We start from the raw sequence: 24,623 nt of genomic DNA, 5'->3' as shown, positions 1-24,623 counted from the left end.
AACAATTATTAAGAACTAAAATTACAGATTATTTAGTTCGTGCACTACAGAGGCTCATAGGTTGGTGGTCTCGTTATCGAGGAACACCGCCTCTTATGTAAATGAAGACGTGTGCTCACGTATTTAAAATACGCACGAATCAATACTGACACCTAGTGTGCAAAACCTGACCTATATTATTGATTCAAGAAATAGTAATCATACCATTGCGGTGCATTCGTGCGATCTTAAATAAACGAACCAACCCGATGATGTATAGCATGCTTCTAGCTTTATTAATGGAATGTATATGGAAAGTAACATGAAGGAGTGTTGGTATAAACTGCCAAATATTTTAAGATCTTAAGCTTGGATATCACATTGACAGAATGAACAAGGTAACAAAGTACAATGGCTTTACACAAGAAAAGCCCCAAACTATGGCTTAGATGACATGGAATGTTTATGAAAAACATAACGGAAACTAGAACAGGTAACTTGCACACCAGCGATCAGATCCGCATTGTCTTCAAACAGTCCTTTTTGGTTTTCAGGGCAAATGTATATGTGGTTACTTCAGGCAAACTAAGCTTGATTACTTATGGAAAAAATGATCCTTATTAACTGAAGGCATTTCAACTCCAGATTTTAAGACCTCCAAGTAGTGTTTAATTAAGGCCCAGTTGTGAATTTAAAGTGTGAATTGTAATGTGCTTTAAACATACTCAACCAGCTCCCAAAACTCACTACAACAGCACAACTAGGAACTTGGTGAAAGAAATAAACAAGTGCACCACATTCACCATCATACAAATGCAATGAGTAATGAAGTTGGATGTAGATTAATATGAGACAATGCTAAAGGCTAGGTCCGGGTTTGTGCCGAATCACCTTTCAGCACGCGTACAACATGCTACTGATGATCCCTGAGTGATTCAATTAACTACAAAGGACCTCAACAAGACTAGCTTTTCATATAATGGTGAAACAAAAAAGGCTGTTAAAGCAATCACAAACCACCAGCATGTCAATCAAAAAAAAAAAAAATCAAATAAACAAAACTTGATCTACTTTAAATTGTATAGTGACCTTTCTCAAAACTGAGAATTCCAAAAAGATAAAAACAGATACAAACACACAACACAATGCAGTGTCCAGGTTTGTTTTGACATACTACTTGTGAATAGCATGGCCAAGATATTAAAAGTATTAAGGAGACACTGCCACATCAATTAATTAAAAGACAAAAAAAATCAAACAATCAAAGCAAAGCAAATGAGCATAAGGTGGAAAGACTGAATGCGTACATGGTTCCATTCTGATACCAAAATAATTTTTGCAAATGCAATATGTCCCGCTATCCCTTTCATACCAAGCTCACATAATAATACATGGCTATTCATGTACAAAGACTAAATCAGGGATATATGTGGCTAGTGCAATGTAATAATTAGAAATGACCTAAACTGCCATGGAAGGTATCTAAGTGTCAGCCTATAGGGCAAGGTCTTTGGTAATATTAAAATATGTAACTGTAAACAAAAATTCCTGCTCCTTTAAGGAGAATAGCTCTTGTGCCAAACCACACATGTGCCTGATAGGCTGGCCGGTGATTTTGTACTTGAGATAATGTTTAATGACAACATGCAAAGAATTTATTTTTTAATGCAAAATATATAAATCAGTATGTTTACATAATAGGTATAATCTGCAAATGTCAACCAACAATTGTCTAGCAGAAACATTAGTAAAATAGGCCAACTGTAAACAAGAACCAAGATCAAACCCAACTGTATCAATTAATGGCCAATTCTAAATCTTTTCTGACTAAGATCATTAAACGTGGCATTTGCTATCCTGATTATACCCATTTATAAACGGATTATACCTTTTTATAAGACAATAATCTAAATCAGAAGCCAAGTTTTAAGTGCCATGTTTGGAGAAGTACATTACCAATATTTGGTGTGATATGGTTAGTTGAGTTTGTGCAGTTTGTGTCTTTGATTTGTCCTAAAAGCTATCTTGATTTCTTCTCTTGCTTAATCGTTACGCTTTTCTTGTTCAGCATCTCTGTAGCCTATATGCCAGAAACAAAAATGAACAGGTTAGTGCCCGGTGTGATAGCAATACTGAAACAATACAAGAATGAATTATTTATATATAAACCATATATAATGGATATTTCATTAATTATCAGGGATAGTGTTTACAATTTCGTGGCATGTGACATTTCCTTTTTTTTCTGCATACCTGCTCCAGCAGCACTCCTGCAGCCTGGTCTATGGCAGATCCAACCCCTCGGTACTGGCCAGAGTAGCGAATGAAGGCCCAGGTCAGCATGGCAAGCATGGCAAGTCCGATCACACAGTCACAAGCAACGGAAATGGTGCCCAGGCCGATAAACAGCAACAGTCCAGAGAGCACGTACAGGAAGCAAACCAGGACAAAAAGCACTGCTGGAGTGCGGAAAGCACTGAAAACATTCTTGGACTAAAAAGACAAAAAAAAGAAAGTCAGAAAATATCAAGGAGAAGGAAAAAAAAAAAAATCGTTAAAAAGTTCAAATTTGCACGCACATCCATTTTGGTCTCTCACCTCATTGTGCTTGCTGAAGGACTCCCAGAGCTCAGTTAGCTCCGACTCCAGCTGGGCCTGATAGCGGCTGCAGAATTCCTGCCCACCCATCTTCTTAATACTGGCAAAGTGCTTGAGCGACTCGTTCATGAAGAAGTGATGTTTCTCTTCCAGACTGTCAGGTGCCACGTATGGCAGCTCTCCACCACAGATCTAGCAGAGAAAGATAGAATGGAGGTCTGCTGGTGTTAATTACAAGTGTGTGTGTGTGTGTGTATATATATATATATATATATAAAAATAAATAAAAATATAAAATCCTGACACAGGCCCTCTTTAAATGCTAAACAACAGCCAACCGGTAAGATATTATGAAACCAACCAGCATCATGGTGTTTTATGCATATTAAATGCATGCCATAAATCTCCAAACCACATTTATGCGCCTGTGTGAGTTACTGCTCTTACTTAGCATTTCAGCAGTATTTAGTGCAGTACTGCATTGTACTTTAAAAAGACAAATTTATTTATTTATGAGCGAATTTTGGAAAGCCAAAGGATAGTTGGCAATGAAATGTACTGCATTTCTCAAATTTCCTTCACCATTTGTCATTATTCCACATATTTGTTTCTTAAAAGTCCTTTTTCACATCAAGTAATTTTCAATAATTGTTTTTACTAGTAATTAAATTGTAATTAAGTTGTCATCAACAGTTGAAGTCTTAAACGGAGGTTGCATGCTGCTGCTTAGCCTTTAACATGCAAAGTTATGTAGCTTGTAAATTGGATGTAATCTTGTTAGTGTATGTATTTGTCATATGAAGTTCAAAGAGTAAAATTTCTTCTTATGAAGTTTTCCTCAGAGTAAAAGAGCAGTGTCACGGGACCTTTATGACACATTGGCGAGTCAACCACATACCAACCTTCTCCATATTCTTGTAGTACTGGTCTTTAGCCGATGCCACTGCTGCCAAATTGTTAGCTTCTGCTGTAGCCTGAACGAGTCAACACATGATTGTAAATCTTCTGAAGATTTGGTCGTAAAACACACAGAAACTGCTAACATCTGGGCTGACTCTCACCGAATGAATATGCAACCATCTGCTGACTCATTCGTTCAGGCTGAGTGAGGGGGGACTTATGATCAAAAGGATAAGAGCCCACAACTTTTTCTGTATGCATGTTTTTATTATAGTGCTTCTTGGCCAAAATTTACCTATTACATTGACTGTTTTAAATCTATTTTAGATGCACACGGTCCAATTATGGGAACAATAAGTGTATATCATATGATGTCAGCTACTCCATGCATCACTCAGAAACAATTTCAAAACTAATTTCAAAGGGTCCCAAAATGATGTCTAAACGTATGTTATGCATGATTACCTGCAGCATGGACTTTGGCTGTGGCAGGTCTTCTCCCTGGTATATCTTGATGTATGACTGAAATAAAAACAGTACAAGTGAGATGTCCATGACAGTGCCAGTGTGTACCCTGAACATGTCAGGTGCCCTACAGGTGTGCCCACCTTGAAGTACTCCAGGAGGCCTCTACAGGTCACCTTGTTGCCATTGATCTCCTTGACTGCCAGTCTGTCAGGGTCGAGGAGTTTAGGAATGAATTCGCAAAGTATTGTTTTAAACTCTGGAGCCACATCTAAGAGACAGAAAGCAGCTTTAAACACTAGTTTGTAGTAATATGTTACATTATTTCACATGCACTTTGATTTTTGATCCTTCCTACAATTTGGGAACTAAAACAAGTGCCTGAGTGCTAAAATTCCAGGATGGTCCTAGATCCTGTTTCAGCTGACCCCTCACCACACCATCTTCATTTGCATGGTCCCGCAAACTTGCACCATGTCGTTAAATGTTTAGCAGTGAGGGTGAGTTGTTAAACATTGATCATTCTAAACCATGACTGTAGTATTTACATAAGCTATAGCTGTTCAGATCAGCACAGTCTGTGGCAGCCTGCTGTGAACATACATTAAAGCGATTGCATGGCTTCATAGCTGTGGGTTGGCAGTAATGGCACCATCATGGTGTCTAAAATGCTGTTTTTAAAAGCAAACCATTTGCAAGGTTCATGAGAGTGAAACTTAACCCTTCATGGCATTTGCTGTATGGTCAGTATCAGAATGGGTAGTTGTTGTAGTTGAGACAAGGTCCTCTTTGTGAATGCACAGAGTAAATAAGTTTGTAACATTGAATTAGACCTATTAAAAACATAAAACATAATGGAGTATGGAGATTCTGTGTCCTTTCAGAATGATTTGCGTACAAGACAGAGGCCTCTCTAGAGGTCTCTGCAGACTTCTTCAAAGGATCCTGGGTCAGTTTCAGCAGACCTCAGTGCAAGATATATAATCTCTCCACCAGGCTCAGGACAGTATAGAAAAACAATCTTCTTTAGGATGAGGTCAAGAGAAGCCTTCTCTTGGAATGTAGTGGTAACGGGTTCCAACTGGTGTGGGTATTGAATATCAGTTTCCCTATATTGACTAATGCATGGTTTGGATATAATGGTAGAGAATGCAAACACTAATATGTAAAAGAAGGTGAATACATAATCACTTCTGACAAATGTAAAAAACGTAGGTTCTTTGTGCGATTGTTAGACATTCTTTGGTTCAATAAGGCTTGTTAACGTTAACCTGCAATAAAGGATGAGACCAGCTGTTCTCTTCAACCAATTCTATAGGCTGCATCTTTGTTTTCTATTTTAATGTTTAACTTCAAATCTAGCTGACTGGGGACATAGGAACAGCAGCACATACCTTCAATATGTTTACAAAAAAACTAAATTGACCCCAGTGTTGCTATAAGAAGCCTTAAGAAGTCATGTTAACCACTTTTTTGACAATTTAGTACATTTGCTGGCAGATTGTCTTCCTTCTATTCCCCACCTTTTTGTGTTTAAGCTCTTTACTTACTGCCTTATTCGTCTGTGCACCAAAGCAGGAATCTCAACTACAGGACCTGCGGGCCAAAGCCCTCCTGGGTTTAGGATTTAACTACACACACAACTCAAGCTGGTAGGCGATTACCAAAGGCCTTCGCAGGTTTCTATCAGGTGTGTAAATGAGTGCATGTTGAACACAGTGGAGTAGTACAAAGAAAAGAGCAATAGAGGTGTCACCTGAAAGGACAACTGAGGAAGACAAATCCAGAGGTAAATCCAGGAGTTTCTGAAGGAAAAACTCTAACTAAAGATTGTCTACAAAATGTTTGCTGAATATTCATATCTAGGAATGGGTCCACCATCATATGTATGGAAAAACATGCACACAAACATGTATAACAAACATGCATGCAAGAAAAACCAAAGCAGAACTATGTACCGCAGAGTTGACCCCGGAAAGTAGGGCTTGTGGCGACCTTCAGGCCAGGGTGAGGTAACAGGAAACAGGAAATGGAGGTGAAGCAGGAATGAATGTGCTTTCTCACTGTCTGCAGCTCTTCATGCTGAGCGTCTTTCACCTGAATAACAAGTAGAGAAGCGAATGGCTTGCTGTATGTGTGGACATCCATGCAGACGCAGCATCTACAGAGTTAAATCCAAGAACTGCTGCATTATATGCTTATTATATCATATGCATTATATGTGTCTGATGTGCAGCAATAGTAATAGTGCAGATGATATCATTTTGAATAGAGGCAGTTAAAGTACTGAAGATGCTCTGATTAAATAATGATCAACATGTCAACTATAATTAAATACATGACATGAAATCTTGTTAGCACAATAATCTTCAGCCCCTTTTAGGCATATAACCTTTAGGCATCTTTAGTTATTTAACTTGTTTTATTTATTGTTTGTGCATAATAATAATAATAATAATAATAATAATAATAATAATAATAAATAACTATTTGTATAGCACTTTTATAAACATACGCAGAAGGATAAAATACATAGAAGGATAATAAAGCTTATTACATGCTATCTCTCACCTTAGGAAAGTATGTGCCAAAAATAAAATGTTACAAAACGATTTATTAAAATATAGTTACATATGATTGATATATATATATATATATATATAAAGAAGACTAAAGTTAATTTAAAGAAAAAAAAGTTAACAAAAAACAACAACAAAAAAAGAAAATAATTTCAAGAAAAAGACCATTTAAAAACTTCCCTTCAAGGAAATAAAAGTGTAGCTGCATTAAGCAAAAACACAGTGCTTAGTTAAAAGTGAAAATCAATATTTTAAAAATGGGCGAGGTAAAAGTGCAGCCGAGGCAGAGTAGTCCACAATCACAGTAAAAATTTTGTATTTTACTGTGATCAAATCCCTTTTGTCGGCAGGCTACTTTGAACAGAGTAATAACTTACTTGCAGCCGTTTATCCAAGAATTCACTGCCTCCCTTGAATCCATACTTATACTCATAAGGGAAGCTCCAGTCTCGGATAAGAAACATGAGTGACTGAAAATAAACCATGAGTCATGATCCATTTGCATACTTGCTGTTTAAATTCTGCTCTATATGAATTATTTGAATAAAATGTGCCATTTGTAATGCTGGGAACATAAATAAATCATGTTACTATTAAAATGTCTTTCTACATGTTCTTAAATTTTTGCATTAGGAGTAACAAAGAGCTTACTACTACCTGAAAAGGTTTTAAAAAGATTTCATCCATTGCAAGTCGGCCATACTCCGTGAACAACTGAAGATTGAAAACAAAACTAACAGTGATTAATAAACAATGACTGAAGCAAAGCACATCTTTTGTCACATTCATTTGTCAGTAGTACCTGACAAAGAGATAATCTGTTACTGGAAAAAGCACAAAAAAAGTTTATCTAAAGGGGGGAAAAATAAAACAGTGTGTAATATTTTGGGTAAATTCCAAAAATAATGAGATTAGATTATATTATGAAAATACTTCTCAATTTCAATTGTAGACATACATATTTGCTTCATTTCATGACACCTAAAACTCACAGTCCAATTCATTATCTATTAGAGAGCAAAGATTTCAACCATATTTCAGTGTCATTGAGGATTGTTAACCTCAAAATGTTCCCATTATTAACAAAAATAATTGTTTTTGTTTTTAAACTTTACTAGTTACTACTCAACACTAAATCTCATCAATGAACACAGTCGAAAACCCCACTGTGGATAAGTACTTTATCACATTTTATCATACCGTACTTTTAGTATGAGAAAAGCAATATTAGGAACAAACTTTTTAAATAAAAGTAAAATTAATTTTGAGCATTATGTACATTTGCACACAAAGTACTAACCTGAAGCTGCTGCAGGTCATCTTCTTGGATATTCTGCGACAGATTATATATCTACAGAAAATATATATTCATCAGTTAACCATGCAGCACCAAATATGATCAGAACAATAAAGCTCATATGACAGCTAGGACGGCTGTACCTGCATTGAGCTGGTCATGGTGCTGAGGGCAAAGATTGTGGCACAGTCCTTCACAGTGGACTGGTCATCGAACGCTCCCTGTGTGTCCATAAGCAACACTGCCACCTTGTGGAAGAAAGAGCATGAACTGTGTTCCAACTGGTGATGTAAACAATCAAGTGTGAAGCTGAAGTTGACCAATGGATGAAAGGGAATTCCAAGTATCTTAAATGCCATGCTCACACAAGTTAACATAAATGGGATAAAGCCACTGCCCATACTATAAGTGAATCTATTTGCCTATTGTACTAATTCAAGATTGTAAGGCTGAAATCAGGCATTACACAATTTAGGATTACTTAACACCTCGCAATAATGTGCCTGATAAACATCTGCACCTATCTAGACAGTACTGAATCTTTACATGTCACTAACAAGTAAATGTTTAAATAGTGGTATTTAAAGATTAAGGTACTTGACTTGTAATCGGATGGTTGCTGCTTCAAGCCCCACCACTGCCAAGTTGCCACTGTTGGGCCCCTGAGCAAGGCCCTTAACCCTCAGTTGCTCAAGTTGTACTCAGTCGTAATTGTAAGTCGCTTTGGATAAAAGCCTCAGCTAAATGCCGTAGATGTAAATAGTTGGTTACTTCCATCAATGCCCTGTAAACATTCACCTATGCCAGACTGGTCATTCTTTATCTGTCCTCTATAAGGTACCTCTTTGCCATTGCTTTTCTTCACAATGAAAACTTCACTCCACAACTGGATGCCAGTGGTCTCGGGCTCTGAGCCACCTCTCCATGAGAATCCCGTCAGGGGTTCATGTTCCTGTCCAAGCCAGTCTTCATCGGACTATGACACACACAGACCAAATAAAACCCAAACAAACAAAAACCCCACAAAAACTGGAGCAAAAAAGGTGGACAAAATATGCATAAAGTATAAAGTGGTTATCACACCAGATCTATACTGCTTCCAGTATCGTGACACTAATCTGGCAATACTATTATGCAGCAGTGTTGTCAAGCACTTTGGGCCAAATCTGTTCAGTGTAGCTCAACACATACACTGACAGTTTCCAGTGTGATGCATTACATAGTTAACGGCAGACAGGGACAACTAACCTTCCTGTACATGTATCGAAGCATGAAATCCAAGAGGAAACTCTTGCCCTTGCGGAAGGCGCCAGCAACACACAGCACCACAACATCCATATCTCGGACATTAGGCCTTAACAAAATCCGTTCAAGGGCTTTTGAGTCCAAGTCAAAGGAGTGCTTCTCCTTATTAACAGTCACTATTTGGATTGGGCCAGGTTCACGACCCATTCTTGGTTCTCTGTTGAGGCAGTGTTTCTGTGGACAACAAATGCAGTATTGCAGTATTTAATGTAAGCAAATATAATCAGAATGTGCATGGCTAATGCATGGAGTTTTGTTTTAAATAATCAGACAGGCCTTAACTAACTACTTGAGCATGTGAAAATCCTAGATGTTCATTTTCCACGAAGCACCATTTGGGACAAAGTTTACTCTGCTGGTGTCTTTGGTATATGTGATGCAGATGTAGCAGCTGAGGGGTGGAAGCAGGCTCTGCTCCACTCACTGTTTCTGTACTCTAGTGAATGAGTGTCTTTGTTTCTGCATTCTGTACACCCTTACCCGTGGGCTAACAAGTACAATCAACACAGCAACGCCGTTCTCCCAGAAAAGTGTTAATACATCCCGCAAAGGCACAGTAATGCGAGTAAGTAATTTTAGAGTAAGGTGATTAATGTCTGCACTTGGAAAAGCAGACTAACAAGTAAGGGTATACCTTTTTCTGCAGACCCTAACTTAGGAGGGGTGTGGTACATGAGAACAAGTACAGTAACATACCAACATTTCTCACTAATCAGGTATTACTACAAGTGAGTATGGAATCTTGCGTATGAGCCTATTGATTGTATTACAGCAATTGTTAAACATATCGATTTTAAAACGTTTGAACTCCAGGCATATTTCAAGTCTACGCTGTCTCTTAATGTACTTATTCAGGGTGCACGAACAACTGTGGCATGGGACCTCAGAGAACCACGTTTTGCTTTAAGGATGCGCTTGAAAGCGCCCTGATAAGAGACGCTGTATCATCGCAAAAAAGAAAATTATAAAAGTACGAATATGTAACCTAACAAAAAGCGAAAGGCGCGGTCCGTGTCAAGGTTCACACATGAACAAAAATAGGAGGCAATTATGCGTCACACAAACTACGCCCAGCTGCTCCAGGAGGAAAGTTGCGCTGTTTCTCTGCAGGCCTGCATCTGCAACTTTTATAGTCGCTGGCGGTACCCTAGGTAGTGTGTTTACGACCGGCGTGGCTATTCAAATCACGGCTAGCTAATATGTGCCATATTTACATAAGAGCTAGGGTAGCTACGGAAATCGGGATCTATCTAGATATTGGCAGGAAAAAAAGCTGCTACCTTCCAAATCATTATCTAATAGCTAGCTAACTAACCCTAGTGTTCATGTGTTGGAAGAGGCGTAGTACAACATTTTTAACAAGGTTAAAAAAAAACAACTTTAAAAAAGTAAGGTGAAAACGGCAGCAACAGATGCGCACTCTATCAAATGCTTTGTAGTTTTTAAAGGTCGAACATTAGTTTAGTGTTGTAGACAAATCAGTTGACCGAGACTTGCTGAACTGCGTCCAGAAAGTATCAGTCTAGTCTAGGTCTAGAGACTAATCTAAATTAATTGCATTAACTAGCGGCTGTTAACGTAGTTTATACATGAAACATTGAGAAAACACTAACATTTAGTTAGCTAACAAGTTAGCTACACTGCATCACAAGCACGTCACCTCAGTTTCTTCAGTTGCAAAGCAGCAAGGCGAACTCCTTTTAAATAACCTAAAAGTCTGACGTTAAAAAACACCACCATCAATACATATGGCAAACCTGGTTCATTAGCTAATGTTTCCTTTAACTAACTTACCTGTCTTTCTGTAAAAGTAGTGAACTCGCTAGCTACAGGTAGCTACTGTTTCGGATCGGAGGACTCAACCCTTGTTTGGAAATAAGTATTTTCAAACGCGAACAAGCAATGCGCTTTGTGGGAGTTGTAGTTTATTTGCATTTAACTTTGCTTACGTACCCTGCCGTTCAAGAACTACAGCTCCCAAGTTGCACGTTTCACTAAAACGAGATATTCGAATGTAGTTGAATGTAGCACAAATTAATCATATCAAACGGCTAATTTATTCTTCACTTTGACAGAGAAGGGTCCGAATCTATATGCTGTCCCCCCCTTCTGTTAGGGAAATGTGCGTATACTAGATATAATTGTATTTTACCAACCAAAAAGAACTTCCGAGGGAGTGTCTAGTAAGTTCCTCAGTGAGTCATTCATGGAACAAATTACTAGTATTGTACAACAGTTATTTGATCTAGATTAAGAACATTCTGTATTTTGGCACAGCTGTTAACATACATACTTTCATTTCAAATATAAAGATTGAAACTGTAAAAGAAATAAGCAGTCAGAAATCCAGAAATTTATTGCCAAGTGTCTTATATATAAACAGGAGGTGGACCTTTTGGTCTAAACTACTCAAATCATCATTAAACACTTTATTCAAATAAACAATTTGGAATACCATGCACTAGGTTCGACAGAAAAATAAATGTTAGAACATTTATTTCAACAGTACCATGTTAATGAGTCAACAAGGAACAAAGATCAGACATTACAAATTCTATACAAAAGAATGAAATTACTGGCAGTTTGTCTCAAATATTACACATCATAAATTATTATGCGTATGACGTATACCATGAAAATACACAAACTATATACTGAACTAGCTATTGGAAGAGCACTAAATATGTTTTCTGACATTAAACAGTGATGTCTACAAATGTCTATCAAACAAGACATTGTTTTAAGGGTGAGTTGCCTTAGGTTTACAGCATGGTATAATCTGAATAATACATTCCAAACCACATCCAGACTCTCAAATGCTACAGTTGTTACTAAAATGTTATGTATGCCACAGTTATGTAAGTAAATACTTTTCTTTTACTTTGCAATATGTATTAGAGCACAGTACTCTATACAACCTTCGCCCCTTTACCCATAGTTGACATCAGCACTGGTCCCTCAAAAGCAGTTTTATCCATGTTCAATTTTAAATGAATGCAAATAAGTAAATTCATGTATGATCAAATCCATTAATTTCTATCGATTCTCATGTTATACAACTCAACCCACTACTGATCTGTTAAAACTGTAAAAATGTGGTGCATACAACACTATAACAACATCGGATTTCAGGCAGTTTCAATATGTCCTTAGACAAGTAGCAGTAAATCAAAAAAAGTAAATTACTGGTGATGGCAGCTATTATTTCTCCATCAAGATGTCCAGATCAGTGGCTTCCTCCTGCTAAGTCAAGCAGTGATCCTGCAGCCTCTTGCGCCTCCGCATCAAGTTGTAGGATCTCGACTGTTTCTAGATCCAGTTCAGTATCCCCTGGTAGGACCAGGTACTGGTACTGCTGATCCTGATAATAGTGGAACTCGATGTAGCCACTGTCTGCGAGTGGATCTTTCTCAGACTCCTCACAAGCCTCTTCTGTTAGTTCGATGGCCACCAGCTCCTCGTGGTCAGGGATCAAAGAACATGACGACATTGAAGGGTTATTCAAATCCATGTCTGTGATGTGGAACAAAGAGGTAATTTATACAAGGGCATCCAAACTGCAACTAATGATTTGGTTTCTACAAGTTACTGTCTAAATTTCACTTTTGTAAATAGTTTTTTAGAAGACTATGAAAAGCAACGCTCAAAACTGTAACACAAGTCACACCAAAGCCAGTTGTTTCTATAGAGTAATGATGATAAGAAAGAGGACTGCAAACACAAACACAGGCTTGAAGATCACTTTACATAAAGCTGGCACTAAAAAAGACAGATATAAAGAGGCTAGCCATCACATTGTTGTGGCTATAGGTTGCTAGGGTAATGCCAGGTTGTTGTCATGACAACAGCACACAAACGCTAGCATTGCAAGAAATGGGAAAGGGGGTGCCCAGCACAAGATAAAAAAACTACGAATTTCATATAAGAAGACCTACACGTAACCTTTTTCCATTCAGGTAAAATTGTTTTACCACACATCAAAGTTGACTAATTTTAGGATATGTATTGGTTTCCCTCATTCACAGATTACCCTATAGTTTATTACAGTATTACATTTTATAATTTAAATCAGCACAAAGTGCCTAACCTGAAATCACTGTAGTGTCACCCATGAGGGTCTGTCCATAATCTGCTGCCTCCAATCTGTTCCAGACAGGTCAAGCAGATGCATGAAACAAATATAAAGTACACATTTAACAATGTAGGACAAAATGGTCCATTGCAACAAAATAAACATTTTAGATGTACTACTACATCTATTAGCGAGTATCGTTGAAAAAGAAAACATGTATACTCACAATACAGGACTGTTCAGCAAACTACTGTTGTTGATGTGACAATAATGTGTTTTCTTAAGCACCTCCTGAAGAGTGGGTCGATATTCTGGGCAAACGCACCATAGTGACCCCTTTCCAACAGACTGTTATTAAAACACACATATTATGGTTAATAGTATTTTAACAACAGAACCACAATATAAACGCCACGCAAATTTGTGCAATGAGAGAGACACACACTTGACTTTTGTCCCTCTGTATCCTCTGAAAGCTCTTGCTCAAGGACAGGTTGTGTCTGACCGAGTTCCTCCACCCACTCGGAGCCGTTCTATAGTAAGGGAAGTTGTTGACGATCCACTCATAGATACCTTTAACGGGAAGCCTTTTGTCTGGAGAGTCTTCGATTGCCATGAAGATGAGGCTACTGAAAGAATATGGAGGTTTGCCTGGGGACAGAGGTAGATTTGGGGTGGGGAGGGGTTCCAGTGACTCTAACTGAGGCAGTGTGGGCATCTTGGGAAGGTGCTGCAGAGGCAGTAAGTTCCTCTGATGCAGCCAGCTTAGGCAGGTCAGGTCATCCTGGTCAGATGGAGTCGGGGGACTGAGGCAGTGAGTGTTAAGACCTCCAGACAATGGAGCGGGGCACGAGGAATAAGAAGGAGCGGCTTGGTGCAGCACAGTTGCAGAGGGTTGGGGAAGAGATGGGGAATGGGAAAGGGCTTTGGATGCGTTCGTTGGGGATTGTATAGGGGAAACGGATGGCGATGTGGGTACGTCCTTCTCCATCTCTCTCCCAGTCGCGAGGTAAAGGCACATGCATGCAGTCGCTTGCCTGTTGGGGTAAAAACAGATCAGCCTTACTGAACAACCATCAAACCCATGCCAAAGACATAACTCATTCATTTACAAATGAGTAAGTCTCTTACCACCTGATCTAATGCATAAGCAGGAGACGAAACTTGCACTCAAGATCGTTTATGGCCCACAACTAGGTAGAAAGGGTTTTGCAGTCGCTCAGAAGTTCTTTTTTTTTTTTTTATCCGTCAGTGACTGCAAACAATTATCAAGCTAGTAAATCATTGAGCAATCTAGTCAACCAAGGTCTCACGCATGTCTCTTGACATGAGAAATACGGAGAGTTGGACTCAGAGATTATACTACAAATGCCTAAAAAATATACAAATTAAATATTAATGGAGCGTCGGTTATGACATCTCAACTTGTTACTTACTGGAGCGAAGCCGCATGGTACACGTAGGGTACCTGAGAAAATGGCGCTAGAATATTAAGTTACATTTAGGACAATTAGCCAGGCACCTCCGAGCTTTGTGTTAGATATAAACAGCTGGGCATGGGAAACTTACCTCACCTTACGTACTAACTTTGAGTTCTCAAGATAGAGAGTCCCTTTTTGCGTTTAAACAGATACACTGAATTAACAGAACAGTATTAAAATTACAGCAAAAGAACTAGCTAGCGACTAGTCACCGAATTACCCTCACTGTCCTATCCGCGATCTGTCCTTTCCCACGTTACCTTGGAAACGAAAAAGACGCTTTGCAGCCGGCGCGCCTCAAGTGCGACCCTTTCTTAAAGAGACCACAACCTTTTTTAGAACGAGAACAAATGGGCACTCGGGGGGGGGCTTTTAAATTATAGGCGTTTTTCAAGGACATCTACAAATAAGATACCCCACACCCTGAACAAAATAACCCATTTTGCTTGCTCTACTAATGTACAAACTGTAGTGCATGACTGCTTTCCTTTGTAGCACAAAAACGTGTGGCATGAAGTAAACTACACAATTCAAATAAATTCAAAACACAAATCCTTCAACAAATTACTATATTAAAATTCTAATTGACATTAGATTTTACTATAAGGAAAAAGGCATGATGTATGCACAGACAAATAGAAAATAGGACACAAGCTCAGCAAACAATGTATTTAGCATGTGCCACATACCAAACTTGCAAAAATTCCAAATTACAACACCAAATTTTTGCATTCTGCATTTTTGTGTCTGTATTGTGTTTCACCCAAGAAAAGTGATTTTCTTTAAATTGTCACAAGCAGTTTACTTTATAAACTTTATATTAGAATTTCTTTACCGTGACTTACACATCAGTGACAAAAAAAAATAAAAATTAAAGAGCACTTTTATAAGCTTTAAAAAAAAATGTCGATGCACAGTCTGTCATTCTTTCAAAGGATGGTGGTGTACCACATCGAGCACTTCAATGAAAGTAAGCCAAAGAATGTAGCGGCATGTCCTCAAAACCAAGAACAACTTAATAATAATTATCGGCCATTTTCTGCTGTAATGGCAAAAAAAAATTTGGGAGTCATCATTCTGGCACCCAATGCTGTTTCTCATGCGATTTTGGAGTTCTTTCTCTCCATGTGAACCTTTCCAGCTGGTCATCTGACCAAATGAGCAGTCAGCCAATAAATGATGATTGGCTGAAAGACAGCAGAGGCGACGGTAATGTATAAGCGGAAGCGGGGCTTGACATTTGCTCCGGCACCCATGGAATCCGCAGACAGTGACGAAAGGATCTTCATTTTGAGAGAGCGAACCTGAAAACAAACAATCAGAAGAAATGTTATATGTGCATTTCTGCTGCACTGAGAACAAGATTCATTTATTAAGTTCCTCACAATGAACATGTCTGAATGGTTTAAATTAATGCAAATTATTAAGTCTTTGAATATAAAGAAAAAGGCATTTTTGTAATGGTAAACATCTTCAGCTTCATCTAATTATCTAATTAAGCTTCTAACGCCAGTTGCTGGGGCTACCAAAACTATTGTTTTTTTGTTATTTTTCATCTCACTTGTTCCCTGAGACTCCTACCATAATTGTCACTCCCACTTGAACAAGCCCTACCTTGGTTTGGGACCGAGTACTAGCACCATCAGCACTATTAACTGTCTCTCCCTCAAAGCAGAAGGTAACCCCCCTTATTTCTCATTTACACTCCACATGGATAAAAATAGCTATAATGTTTAATTTTCCTCACTATCTAAATTTGTACTCTAGTATATGAAGGAACCCTAAGTGTATTGGGACTCCCTTTTATCAAGGGAAAAAGTGAAACACATGCTAGAAGATCCCTTTAATTGGGATATTTTAAAATCTTTGGATGAGTTGATGCACCAGTATGACATCCCAAGATTACAGTTTTGGAGATATTTACAGCTGATCATTGAATGTGGAAATAGAACTCTCTCTGCTGTTAAAAAGGTTTGGGAAAGAGAATTAAACTTGATGGAGCAGGGGGATGGACAGAATTCGTCAAAAATATTACAACTGTGTCAAGGGACTTAAGGTTACATCTTATCCAGTTTAAAATGCATTATTTTTATTGGACTCATTCCATATTGCACAAACTGAGCTTAAAAACAAGCTATATCTGAGTGCAGCAAGTCTGAAGAAGACTTGCTTCGTGCTTTGTGGCTGTGCCCTAAAATTCAAGCACTCTGGATAGCAATTCATGATTATATCTGGGAGGTTTTGGGAATCAAATGTGCATAATGTCTAGACTCTGTGTTAGGGGATTCCAAGGTTTTGTATGTTGGTGACAAGTACCTAAAAACTAGCTTGATGTCAACTGATCATTCTTAGGGGGTAGAAGAGGTGCACTTCTCTGTGCTGGCGCAAAAGCATCAACCATGAACAGTCTGAACAAGTTGATCAGGAAAGCTTGCTCTGTTGTTGGAGATGGATTATCTGGAGGTTGTGGCAGAATGGAGGACTCTCAACAAGCTGTTAGCCATACTGGAGAGAAACTTCCACCTCCTGCACACCACACCAGACAACCTGAGAAGCTCAATCAGTGGCAGCCTGATACAGCTGTACTGTGTTAAAGATGTCACATGAGTTCTTTCCTTCCCACTGCAATTAGACTCTACAACTATTCTCCTTATTGTAGATACAGTACTGATCTCCTGTTGTCTGAACTTCCATACCAAAATAATTTCACTAATGCATACTTGTGTTATTACACTGTGCAATTTCTAATCTGCTGTTTTAGAAACTTTCACTATGCACTTAAGACTGTGAAATCTGTTGTTACTCCTAATCATATTCACAATGAACTAATCAACCTCCTGATACTTAGTGCAACACCTTATGCTGCACTTATGTCTTATATAGACACATTTGTTTTACAACCACTTCATAAACACTCCTGTAACTTGGCTCTCAACTCTTATTTTTGCGTACTTTATGGATGTTTATGTGCACTTTATGTCTTGGTACTGTGACTGCTATCTCCTTCAGGATCAATAAAGACCTACCTACCTACCTACTATATTGATGAGATGGAATTTGGTCCATAATTGTCTGACCCCCGATTTCACTATTTAAATGATCATTTTGTCTTTCATTCTAAATAAATCAGAAATTAAACTTTAAATGGGGTATACAACATAAACCTGATACTTTTGTTGCAGATATGGAAATCGGTGCACAAGCAGAATAGTGTGCATGCATCCAATAAAATCAAATGCAATCCTAGGACTCACTATGAAAAACATGAGGGCACAAGATGACCAGGCAAGTGCAACATAGTAGCCATCACTGCCAAAGAGTAGCCCACAGAGAATAGTGAAGATCATCCTAAAAAGACAAATAATTTCACCCTGAACCAATGTGTACAGGAACGTGAACAGCAGGATAAGATTGTTACTGTTATATTGTTATAAAATTGAAGATCAGAAACTCCACTGAAATGGGAACACTTTTAAGGCCAATGACAAATACCCTGCACAACCCATCCCCTTCAAAAAAAAAAAAAAAAAAAAGTACATACCCAACATATTTGTATCCACTGTAGGCAACAAGGTCAAAGGTTGAGAGATCAGTGTGCACTGTGAGAAGGTACAGGCTTAGCAACATGACAAGTACCTCAATGATGACCCAAACCAGAGCAGTGCTTGCACATAACCCTAGCACTTCTGGACTGAACCTACAAATGAAATGGACGAAAAAGAAAAACCCAGAGTTAGAAATTCTGTTATAAGTTTACATTTACAGCATTTAGGTGATGCTTTTATCGAAAGTGACTTACAATTATGACCAAGCACAACTTGAGCTCAGGGGCCCAACACTGGCGGGGCTTAAACCAACAACCTTCTAATTACAAGGTAAGTACCTTAACCACTACCACTGCCCTAAGTAAGTAAGATGACAATGAATACCTTAACTATTTGCAACATGATTGTTTCAAGAAATTGATCTCCGGAATACAGAAGCCTATGTAGCATTAAAGGTTTTATGAGTACAGTGTTGAGACTGCACCACATATGCAGTATGTTCTTGAAAAACATTTCTTTCAGCTCTTTATACTAACCAGTTTTTATACTGCTTCTGAGAGTGGGCCACTATCACTTACCGTTTCTGTATTCCTAAAGCCATTCCTGCCAGCAAAATATAAGTGATGAAAGCCATTACTACAAGAAAACAAAAGAACATTTCAGTGAGCAAACCTGTTGTACAATATGTGAGCATTTCATAGTTGTTGTGCAAAACCAAGTCTACTACTCATACAATTTCCTGGGTATTATTTTAGAACTGTGTACATTTAACAATGTATTTTCAGACATAAATAATGTTGTACTTATAACTAATACAAATATATAGAGATTTAAAAAGCTGGCTGAGACATTAACTCAAACACATAGCACAAAATTGAATGTATTACATGTTAATGCATTCATTAGGTCATCCCATTCCACATCACAGGCACTGTAAAACATAGTTAATGTAGGAGTTCTGCTTTGTTAAAACCATAAACCAATTTGTACACTGAAGCTTTTTTAGTCATGGTAATCAAAGATGTTTTGTTCTGGTCCTTCCATCTTATCTTGACTTCTGTATCTGATGCAGCTGTTCCAAGATCTGTGATGGATGGTATCAAGGCCACCTTGTTTAGGGGGGGATTTCACATTTAATAATTTAGCTCTTACATCTGTACTTCAGAATAAACACTGAACATTATTTACTGGGTATGTAGAGATCTGGAGCATTGACATCATGCCGAGGTGTGAGTGGAGTGTCTCTGTGGTAGCGAACTTCCCAGTCCTAAAGACATCAGAGCAGATTACAAGAGACATGGAGTTATAGTACCACCTTGTAGCTGTCATTTATTAAGTTAATGTATATCCTTTACAGAAACAAACAAGTTCAAGATAAATCCATTAATGCTTATACAAATTAGGTCAAATTGTATGATTAAAACAGAACCTTGAGATATACACATATGTTGACAGCAAAAACAATTGTGTGAATGAAAAGCAACTCTTGCACCTAAAATTAATTCCGTCATATTCATTGTTGAGTCTGAGTGTCGCTGTAACTCTTAGGAATGATAAATTGCTTTCAGTTGAGTAACTTCAGTTTTTACCTTATGTGTATAAGGGAACATGAGAAGCAGCAGTTTCTTAATGACATATTTGGTGTCGACTGCAAAGAAATACTTCAGCTTGTTCACGGACATGAATCGACTGATCTGTAGAGAATAGCAGAAATTAATCGCTATTTGGTCCAGTAATGAAAATAATAATGTCTGGAAAAGCACACCATCTGAAAGCAGTGCAATAATAGCGAGTGCAGAATTGCCGGTCGATTTTAATGATTAATTCTGTTAATTCAAATTAATATTTTATCACGATTTTCAAAAATTGTGAATCCAGATTGCAAAAAAAAAAAACACCCAACAATGAAAACAGGCTGCAATCTGCAGAGAAAATAGCTCGAAGAAAGGTGGAAATATAACTTGTGTTATTGTAACAGTGAGGTGAGACAGCACGCACATACAGTGATGAGCAAAGTTTATTCAAGGCATTCTCATTAACCTTAATACAATCCAGTTAGATAAATGTTAGACAAAGATGCATAGTCAGAAGCCTAGTAAACAAAGTGAAAGATAACTACAACAATGACTGACAACAAGAGACAGGAAAACAAGTACAAAGGTAGACTCGGGGAAAAGAGATACAGGTGCAAACAGTGAAGGGCAGAGATTTACAAAACACAAGACAAGGGCAGAGACAGAAATTAAACTAAAACAAAAATTATAAGCTGACACCCAAAATGTCTGCTAAAAGATGGATGTTAGCTGCTACATTTTCTAAAACTTTTCCATATGACAAAGAGCTTCCAGTTGAAAGAAATGAATGATGTAGTGGCATTTCACATCAGGAAAAACTATCAAGAAAGCAATTCTTGATAAATCTTAAAATTAATATTTCTTACATTGATATTATACTTGCAGTTTTGAGTCTGTTAAGGACATTTAAAATAATTCCTTCACCATTTGACTGCTACAGATTGTGCTGGTTATTTTTGTACATCCAAAGTGCACTCTAGTAAAAATATACATAGGTTTGGATGAAATGTTCCAATTGCTGGATGTTTATTTATTTTTGGATATTTATTTATTTATTTATTTATTTATTTATTGGGGGGGGGGGGGGGGGGGTAGCATCGCCCAGCCATAAGCTACAGCCATCATCACATCTACAGCTCACCTCTTTGTTTACCATGTCCTTGCCTTGGTTGGCAATTGAAGAGCCATACATCATAGCTGCATTAGCCACTGGATCTGTGAAAAGGTTGTTCACTCCTCCAGGTCCTTGACCTCCTACAGCTCCACTCCCAATGCTATAACCCGATTCATAGTAATTCTGGCTGTTCATGTCTGGCGCCCCAGAACTGGTATCTTCAAAAAGAAGGGGATCCCCAGTCTGGGCTGAACGAGCTCTGGGCTTTGCTTTAGAAAAAAAGAGTCATTTACAGAGATGAATCATCTAGACGTGTTTAGACAAAACCAAAAGAGATCTGTTACTAAACTATCACAATCACTAAACGGTGTTGTAAAACAGAGCTTATAAAAGTCGCGTCGCTTGCGCTGATATTTGCACTATCTACTGACGGTGAAACTGAACAAAACACAAACAGCGTTCAAGAAAGCCATCAAGCTAGCTAACGTCTTCAGAATGCTATTCATATTCATAGCAAACTGCTAGCAAGCTAACTAGATTGCAAAGTTCTCATACTTACTAGCCCGGTAACCGTGGGGTGGAAGGGCCATCGTTTTTTCTTTTAGAAGACAATATGATGAGCTAATTTATGAAAAAATAAATATACACACTCCTTATAAGTAACTTCCAAACGTGATCTCCAATTGTTGTGGAAAGCAAGCCAATTATCTAGCTAATTTTCAAGTCCGGTCTGATCTAACAGATGCTAGCTGACTGAGTAGACATCCTAGCAAGCTAACTTGTTGGGCTTTTATTTTTAACGATAACACCGAATAGACATTACTGATAAAAGTGAGAATTACAAGGTCTCAGTACGTCATATCAAATACATTTTAGGTATCTTACTGTTAAAATAAACGCTAAGCTCGCGAGGTCAACTTCCACTTACTGCTACGCAGACGGCAGTGATACCGCCTCGCGCCCTCCTCATTGGCTCGCGGAAATGTGCCTGCGTGGCAGCTACTTACCACGCGCAAGTCATATTGGTCAGATATTGGCTTTGTGCAATTTACTTCTAAATTACGATTGGCGGTAATTCGCTTCAGTTAAAGGTGTTCCAGAGCGTTTGCAAACGCATTCACCTCCATGTTAAAGCACCAACCTCAAAATAGCCACTCCAGCAGATACAGCTAACTGATATTAGTATTTTACAGTGATACATTTTCTAACTGGAGACCATCATTTGCCATGACCCAGTACCCTACATGAAAAAATCCTTGTTCTAGCCACAGAACCGCTATCGACAGCATGTTAACAGAATGGCCAAAAGTGTTAGTGATATCGTAGTAGTAGTAATATGAGAGAGTGCAGCAATGGTATGAATGTATCGTGTACAGCAGTATTGGAGTTTTTACATTTATCAGTGTCACTGCTGGTCTAGCTAGTAATTGTGCTCTAGTCAGAAACTGGGTATTATGAAAAAAATCTCTAACAAAATCTTTCTAATTAAATAAATGTTTTCAATAAAGTGGATAGTGTGGGTACTGTGACATTAATTCTGGACTTTAAAACTTATCTTTTCCCAGTGGTATCACTCGCATTAGCGTCTCCTCATAATCAGAAGGTTTGTTCTGTGCCTATCTGTACCCTAACATGTTCTTCAAGTATTCTTTGCTAAATTCATTGTCTGGTTGTATCAAATTACTTATGTAAATTATTAAGCCTGCGAAAGGCACTATGTGGATAAAACGTATTGTTATTACAATTATTATTATGTAGTGTGTTAGAAACACTCAATGACAACAAACAGGGCAAATACTCAGTACTGTAAAAAGAAGAAGAAGAAGAAGAAGAAGAAGAAGAAGAAGAAGAATCTCATTATATTAGCTGTGAATAACCTGATGTCTTATACTAAGAAAGGTAATCCTACAAATACTGTATAAAACAACCAATTATATATTTATCTTAGAATACATGCATACCCATGTGCGTCCTTTCATATGATCCGAATTTTTGTTTACTGTGGTGGCTCAGTGATTAAGGTACTTGACTAGTAATCAGAAGGTTGCCAGTTCAAGCCCCACCACCATCAGGTTGCCACTGTTGGGTCCCTGAGCAAGGCCCTTAACCCTCAATAGCTCAAGTTGTATTTAGTCATAATTGTAAGTGCCTTTGGATAAAAGTGTCAGCTAAATGTCTGTTTGTGTATTTAAAAAAATAAAAAACTAGAAGTCAGTGTCTCGGTTGTGCTAGGAAATTCATGGCCCTGTTTTATTCATTTGTTTCTGCACTGACTTACCTACATGACGTGAGCAGCTACTTGTAAGAGAAGGGTAACCTATAGCAGGGAGCAGCATATGCATCTATATATATATATATATATATATATATATATATATATATATATATATATATATATATATATATATATATATATATTCCCTAACACTATGTGCAGGAGGAGGGGTGAGCTACAGGAAGTCTAAGTAGTCAGATCCAGGTAGAAACGGAGTAGCATTACATTATAATCGGTTAATAATTTGATATTCTTTTCACCTGGATGTGTTTTGTAAGGGTAGTGTCTATGCGCAGTGCCATTTATTTATTTATTTTTTGCTACGTTAGTGGCTTTCATCGGTATCCTATCCGCACGCAAAGAGACATATCCAATATCAGTGAAAAAAACCCAAGTCAAGACATGTGTGAGCAATCTTGGCAAGTGGCGGAAGGTGTGTCGTTGTTTTTTTCCGGAGCCAAGACTGCCTCATTCTGGTCTCAGGCAGACGTTTTACAGGGATGACGTCATTTTCACCTGTCACCTACTTTCTCACAGGCATCACACTGAACGGTTGTTGAAACAGTGTCATTGGGTCATCAATTTTATTTCAATTTTAATAGCCTATAAACTCTATTCCATAACGCAAACTGCAAATTGTAGATTACACGAACTTGAGACGTTGTCATTCTAATAAAATCTATCAAAAACATTCATTTTGATGCAGCTGGCACAAAAAAATAGCTAATTTTAGAATCTTACAGTAATTTATAATTACTTTCTAAACAATACAAAAAGCTCATGAAGTCGTCACGTTAGCCAGTGCGCCGACCGTGTTAACTAGGGAACCCACTGATGAGTCACAGCAATGTCGGGAATGAGTTCAACAAATGAATGGCAGAAAGATGCAGCTGCCGATTATCATATCCTGACCACAGAGAGACAGTGCTCGTAAAAGCGAACGATGAAAATAATAACGGGAGTGGAATTAACAAATATTATTTACATATAATAAGCAGCTGTCTGTGCATATCAAATTGTTTTAGTGATTAAAAAAACGTAGCCTGTAGCACGTGTGGAATTCATAAATCCGAGGGATAATAATATCTAATAATAAAAAAAAACCGGACGGTAATAAATTTATTCCAGCCGCCTAACTGAACCATAGCCACTTTCTGTTTCACCGTTCCCTTCACCCGCCACCTTATACCAGTTTCAATCATCTTTAATCTCGTTTTTAATTTATCTGTTAGAATTACACACGGTCAAACCGAGGCCACTGAATAAGTTTCAAGGATTATTATTACAGTATTCCTCTGGGAGTACTATGCGATACAGCTAAGGGGTGTACCCAGCAAAGTGCATTAAAAGAATTAAAAAAGGGATTCCCGGAAAAATCTAAATATGGGCTTATACGTCATCTTACATGTGATCGTTCGTCACCCAAATTGTCGACGGCA

General features: G+C 38.0%; 3 protein-coding genes across 4 annotated transcripts; all 3 read right to left on the bottom strand.

The window, feature by feature from the left end:
- Nucleotides 1-254: 254 nt before the first annotated feature.
- atl3 (atlastin 3) lies at nt 255-11,003 on the bottom strand. The gene is made up of 14 exons (XM_027013019.2): nt 10,918-11,003; nt 9,067-9,297; nt 8,660-8,794; nt 7,962-8,066; nt 7,822-7,872; nt 7,179-7,235; nt 6,899-6,991; nt 5,901-6,039; nt 4,086-4,213; nt 3,943-3,999; nt 3,480-3,551; nt 2,578-2,769; nt 2,233-2,472; nt 255-2,059 (listed from the first exon to the last, which is right to left on the bottom strand). Exons 2-14 carry the CDS (start codon nt 9,268-9,270, stop codon nt 2,000-2,002), a joined length of 1,533 nt encoding a protein of 510 aa, XP_026868820.2. The 5' UTR covers nt 9,271-9,297; nt 10,918-11,003; the 3' UTR covers nt 255-1,999.
- Nucleotides 11,004-11,468: 465 nt separating this feature from the next.
- On the bottom strand, nt 11,469-14,925 carry si:ch211-145o7.3 (forkhead box protein N2). Of its 2 annotated transcripts, none has more exons than XM_027013034.2 (5): nt 14,765-14,925; nt 13,641-14,232; nt 13,422-13,543; nt 13,211-13,266; nt 11,469-12,636 (listed from the first exon to the last, which is right to left on the bottom strand). In XM_027013034.2, the coding sequence occupies exons 2-5, from the start codon at nt 14,214-14,216 to the stop codon at nt 12,350-12,352; spliced, it is 1,041 nt and encodes a 346-aa protein (XP_026868835.2). In that variant the 5' UTR covers nt 14,217-14,232; nt 14,765-14,925; the 3' UTR covers nt 11,469-12,349. The 2 variants fall into 2 exon arrangements, with proteins under 2 accessions (XP_026868835.2, XP_035388184.1); XM_035532291.1 differs by having other exon boundaries at nt 14,770-14,925.
- A 406-nt stretch (nt 14,926-15,331) lies between these two features.
- yif1a (Yip1 interacting factor homolog A (S. cerevisiae)) lies at nt 15,332-21,856 on the bottom strand. Its single transcript, XM_027013047.2, has 9 exons — nt 21,838-21,856; nt 21,469-21,530; nt 20,937-21,178; nt 19,811-19,915; nt 19,410-19,488; nt 18,800-18,857; nt 18,218-18,373; nt 17,931-18,024; nt 15,332-15,980 (listed from the first exon to the last, which is right to left on the bottom strand). The coding sequence occupies exons 2-9, from the start codon at nt 21,497-21,499 to the stop codon at nt 15,822-15,824; spliced, it is 924 nt and encodes a 307-aa protein (XP_026868848.2). The 5' UTR covers nt 21,500-21,530; nt 21,838-21,856; the 3' UTR covers nt 15,332-15,821.
- Nucleotides 21,857-24,623: the final 2,767 nt, after the last annotated feature.

The sequence above is a fragment of the Electrophorus electricus genome, chromosome 12 (assembly GCF_013358815.1).
Source record: "Electrophorus electricus isolate fEleEle1 chromosome 12, fEleEle1.pri, whole genome shotgun sequence".
Classification (NCBI taxonomy): domain Eukaryota; kingdom Metazoa; phylum Chordata; class Actinopteri; order Gymnotiformes; family Gymnotidae; genus Electrophorus; species Electrophorus electricus.
Note: the sequence above shows the minus strand (reverse complement) of the source record. Positions and strands in the feature narration are given on the sequence as shown.

Excerpts from the sequence above, each read along its gene's own strand:
- atl3 (XM_027013019.2), bottom strand. The coding sequence starts at position 9,270 with ATGGGTCGTGAACCTGGCCCAATCCAAATAGTGACTGTTAATAAGGAG. Across the intron at positions 7,873-7,961 it reads CCATGACCAGCTCAATGCAG|ATATATAATCTGTCGCAGAA; the intron begins GTACAGCCGTCC and ends TATTTTCTGTAG. Across the intron at positions 2,060-2,232 it reads CAGGAGTGCTGCTGGAGCAG|GCTACAGAGATGCTGAACAA; the intron begins GTATGCAGAAAA and ends TCTGGCATATAG.
- si:ch211-145o7.3 (XM_027013034.2), bottom strand. The coding sequence starts at position 14,216 with ATGTGCCTTTACCTCGCGACTGGGAGAGAGATGGAGAAGGACGTACCC. Across the intron at positions 13,544-13,640 it reads TACAGAGGGACAAAAGTCAA|TCTGTTGGAAAGGGGTCACT; the intron begins GTGTGTGTCTCT and ends TTTTAATAACAG. Across the intron at positions 12,637-13,210 it reads TGACACTACAGTGATTTCAG|ACATGGATTTGAATAACCCT; the intron begins GTTAGGCACTTT and ends TCCACATCACAG.
- yif1a (XM_027013047.2), bottom strand. The coding sequence starts at position 21,499 with ATGGCCCTTCCACCCCACGGTTACCGGGCTA. Across the intron at positions 21,179-21,468 it reads ACCCCACGGTTACCGGGCTA|CAAAGCCCAGAGCTCGTTCA; the intron begins GTAAGTATGAGA and ends TTTTTTCTAAAG. Across the intron at positions 18,025-18,217 it reads AGTGGATACAAATATGTTGG|GATGATCTTCACTATTCTCT; the intron begins GTATGTACTTTT and ends TTGTCTTTTTAG.